The 3,700-nt window shown below is 28.5% G+C and overlaps 1 protein-coding gene across 1 annotated transcript; it reads left to right on the top strand.

Moving 5' to 3' along the window:
• Positions 1–213: 213 nt before the first annotated feature.
• Positions 214–2,761, top strand: LOC149057287 (histone acetyltransferase p300-like). The gene is made up of 4 exons (XM_089221832.1): positions 214–458; positions 794–897; positions 966–1,296; positions 2,723–2,761. Exons 2-4 carry the CDS (start codon positions 869–871, stop codon positions 2,729–2,731), a joined length of 369 nt encoding a protein of 122 aa, XP_089077958.1. The 5' UTR covers positions 214–458; positions 794–868; the 3' UTR covers positions 2,732–2,761.
• Positions 2,762–3,700: the final 939 nt, after the last annotated feature.

The raw sequence follows: 3,700 nt of genomic DNA, 5'->3' as shown, positions 1-3,700 counted from the left end.
GTTGCAGTGTGAATTGACCGTACGGCGGCCTCAGCCGCTCATAAATTTGTTTATCATATTATAATATATTATATAAATCTATAAAAATAAATGTCTCGGCTGACATTCAAGTTCGGAGAACCCCTGGTTGTTCGTTATCGGGACGCCACCTGCCACCTGCTTAATTTATCTAGAAACGACCACTCACGTCTGTAGTCTGTACAAGTAGCACGTAGTTTTTTTCATGCGAAGAAGACTAAGAAGAGCATTCCTGCGTTCCCTGCCACTTGCCGCTGTGAGATTGTGAGAAGTTTTTTGTATACGACGACTTGCTGTTTACTTACGCCGTCGCTACCAGCCACCACCGAACCAGCCTATTTCGTGTGTGCGTCTACGCCGCCAATTGTACGAAGTACTTACGTCTTTCGTATACGTCTCCATTAATCCACTGCAATCATTGTGCCAGGATTGGCTTTCCGGTATGCCAATTTCCCTATGAGTGAACCAAAAGCAACAGTCACGTGTGACGTGTATAATATATATTTATCATAAATATGTTTTTATGCCCTTTTTTGAGCCTTATTAGGCATAAAATATTTATATATACATATATTGAATATTTGAACCCCCTCCCACCAACACGTATATATTTATATATATATATATATATATAGATAGATAGATAGATAGATAGATAGATATAGATATTTATATTTTAGTAATATTTCAATTTTGTTGTATTCACAAATACTGTCAATAAATTCTTCGAAAATAATTAAAATTAAATGTGTATTATTCTATATTTAAATTTTAGATAAGCTGATTGGAGTGGTACAAGGGTGTATCCAAAACACTTGGAACTAGTAACTGCTACTAAGAAGAAAAAAAAATGCTGACATCCTGGCATGCTTCTATCTGGTACTTTGTACAATTAATTATTTAAAAGTAGTTTATAATTATTAATTATCAATTTTCATCACTATTAGGAGTATGTTGTTTCATTCAATACCAACGTACATAATTATATTATGTAATAGTTGCAATTCACATGTGAACATCAGATACCACTGTACTGTATGCGATGACTTTGATTTGTGTATTACCTGCCACAAAAAAGAAATGCATCCTCATGCCATGGTTTTAGAATTGAAGGGTGTATCATTTAGTGATGAAAAAAGAGCTGTTCTTCTACATACTCCACTATCAAAACTTTATCAGTATCATTCAATACTTATGCATGCTATGCAATGTAACGGTTGTTGCAACATAAATTGTGAATTTATGCAAAAAGTATTACAGCATGTTAAACTATGTCAAGTACGATGTTTATGTTATCTTTATTCTCTATATATCGATGTATGTATTTTACATGCCCGTCATTGTATTGAAGCGATGTGCCCAGTATTTCTATGTCAAAATATGAAAAACCAATCAAAAGATCGTCAACTCAACAAAACTATAACAAACAACAACAGCAAAGACAAACGAACATAAAATCCCAACAAAAAAAAATTCTCAATAACCTACATCCAATGCTCCATCAACATAACTATCAAAATCCTAATTAACTGTTAAAAATACATAAAACACCAACACTTACAATAAACATAAACACCAACAACAATTAATAGGATTCTACATATTATATATTTGTTGCCTTTGTTTTACAAGTTTGTATCATATAGTAGCTCACAAATGACCATGTAGCCCCTTCTTAAGAGAAATTCTAAATAGTTGTTTGTCCAATTCTTCAGAAACCAATGATGTAGGGAAATTTTCCAAAAACAAAAACTGGGTGATTAATGGGAAAAGAAAAAGGATGTCCTTTTTAATCTTCTTAACATTTAACTATAAGCTGATATTAATTTTAATTTCCTATAGGTAACCATTTAGCCCTTGATAATTAGACAGTCACCTACAGCAATTTGTTTGCTCTTTGTATTAAAAAAATGCAAGTTAAGTTTTCTTTCACAAATAATATTATAATAGAAATATTAGATTTTATGTAATATAATATTTATTTTAATAAGAACTAGTTATTAAGAAAACGCTACACATTCGTTCATAGTCTTACAATATTGCTTAATATACTAAATTTATGTTTGCCACATTACGATTAGTTTTGTTTGAATTAGTTAATGAGTTAATTTCTTATTGTAAAACTTGATGTTAGATTTATTTTTGAACATACAATCTTAACAACAAATGAAATTCAATAACCAATATACAAATACTAACAAAATCCTATTGTCAATATAGTTAACAGTTTAAACAAGTTCTAAATACATAACATACCAATATTGACTACCAGAACAACCAATAACACTTAAGCAACGCTACGTAGACATTTGTTGTATCTGTCTTACTACTAGTGTGTAACATACCTAGCCATTTACAATATTTAGCTCCAATATTACAAAAATTAAAGTGAATCGAATTATTATTTGTGTTTGTATGTGGTTATTAAACTAACAGAACTAAACATGATCTTCTGAATGTAAATTTTCTATGTTACACACTTGTAAGACAGAGAACTAATGAATGTATAGCGTCCTCTTAAAAAGATTCTGTGGAAGTTGATCATTGCCTGTTAGCCCAATTCATCAGAAACCAATGGAATAGGCAAATTTTCCAAAAAATATTTTTGTTGGTATTTCCTTTTCAACATGAATTATAATTATATAAATGTATATTATTTTTCTTACAATTTTTACTCTTAGACATATTATTTTTTTTTTTATAGATATTATGAAATAGAGAGTTGACAACTAGATAGTCTCATCCAACTTATTTTATTCAATTTTTTTATACATTTAATAATCATATATAAATACTTTATAATTATATAATCTAATTCATATTTATCCTTAGTCTTTAAATAATGCATCTATAGTTTTTCTTTATTATTTTTATTATAATATAATGTAAGTTATATATTAAAAGAAATTGAGGCACATCTGTGTCTCAATTAAACTTATTAATACACATACTTGTTTTGTCTCGTAACTAGTTCATATTATGTTCATTAAGTAAGAATCAATATTTTAATAAATAAATGTAAGAAATAAATCTAAATATGTCATGCTTGTTGTGTAAAAATGAAAACAAAGCCTATCCTAATTCCACTACATATTTTAGTTTAAGATCAGGTATCAAATAAGAAAAGAAATAATAATATTTTATGCAATTTGTATGTAAAACATTTGCCCTATAAATTATACCACACTTTTGCTGTGGCCCTGTGGGTCAGAGTCGGACTGGCAACAAAAGGCCCAGTCTGCGATCTGATGAAAGGGACCTTACGGCCTTACTAAGGTTGGACTATAAATTGTTAGTCCGTTCTCTACTTCTCCATTTTTGTATTTAAATAAGATAACAATTATATGGAATAAAAAAAAACGCATTATAATGATAAACATTTTAGATAAAAGTGTAATATTTTACACACATACTTTTATTTATATCAATTTGTTTGACTTTAACAAATATGAAACAATACATAATATGATAATAAACATTTAAATGTAAATAATTAAAAAACTTAATAAATTACAATTCAATTTAACAAAAGTTTTGAAAATTCATTAGAACTCTTTGCAATACAATCAATAACACTTCTTTATAAATTTCAACATTTCTTTCTATATTCATTAATAATAATGCTTCCATTGTATCTTGGGAAATAGTCGATCTTAGTTTTGTTTTAATATTTTTTAATTTA

Source organism: Diuraphis noxia, unplaced genomic scaffold, assembly GCF_037042655.1.
Source record: "Diuraphis noxia isolate RWA-SAM2 unplaced genomic scaffold, SU_Dnox_SAM2 contig0003, whole genome shotgun sequence".
Lineage (NCBI taxonomy): Eukaryota > Metazoa > Arthropoda > Insecta > Hemiptera > Aphididae > Diuraphis > Diuraphis noxia.
This window is presented reverse-complemented; position numbering and strand designations above follow the sequence as displayed.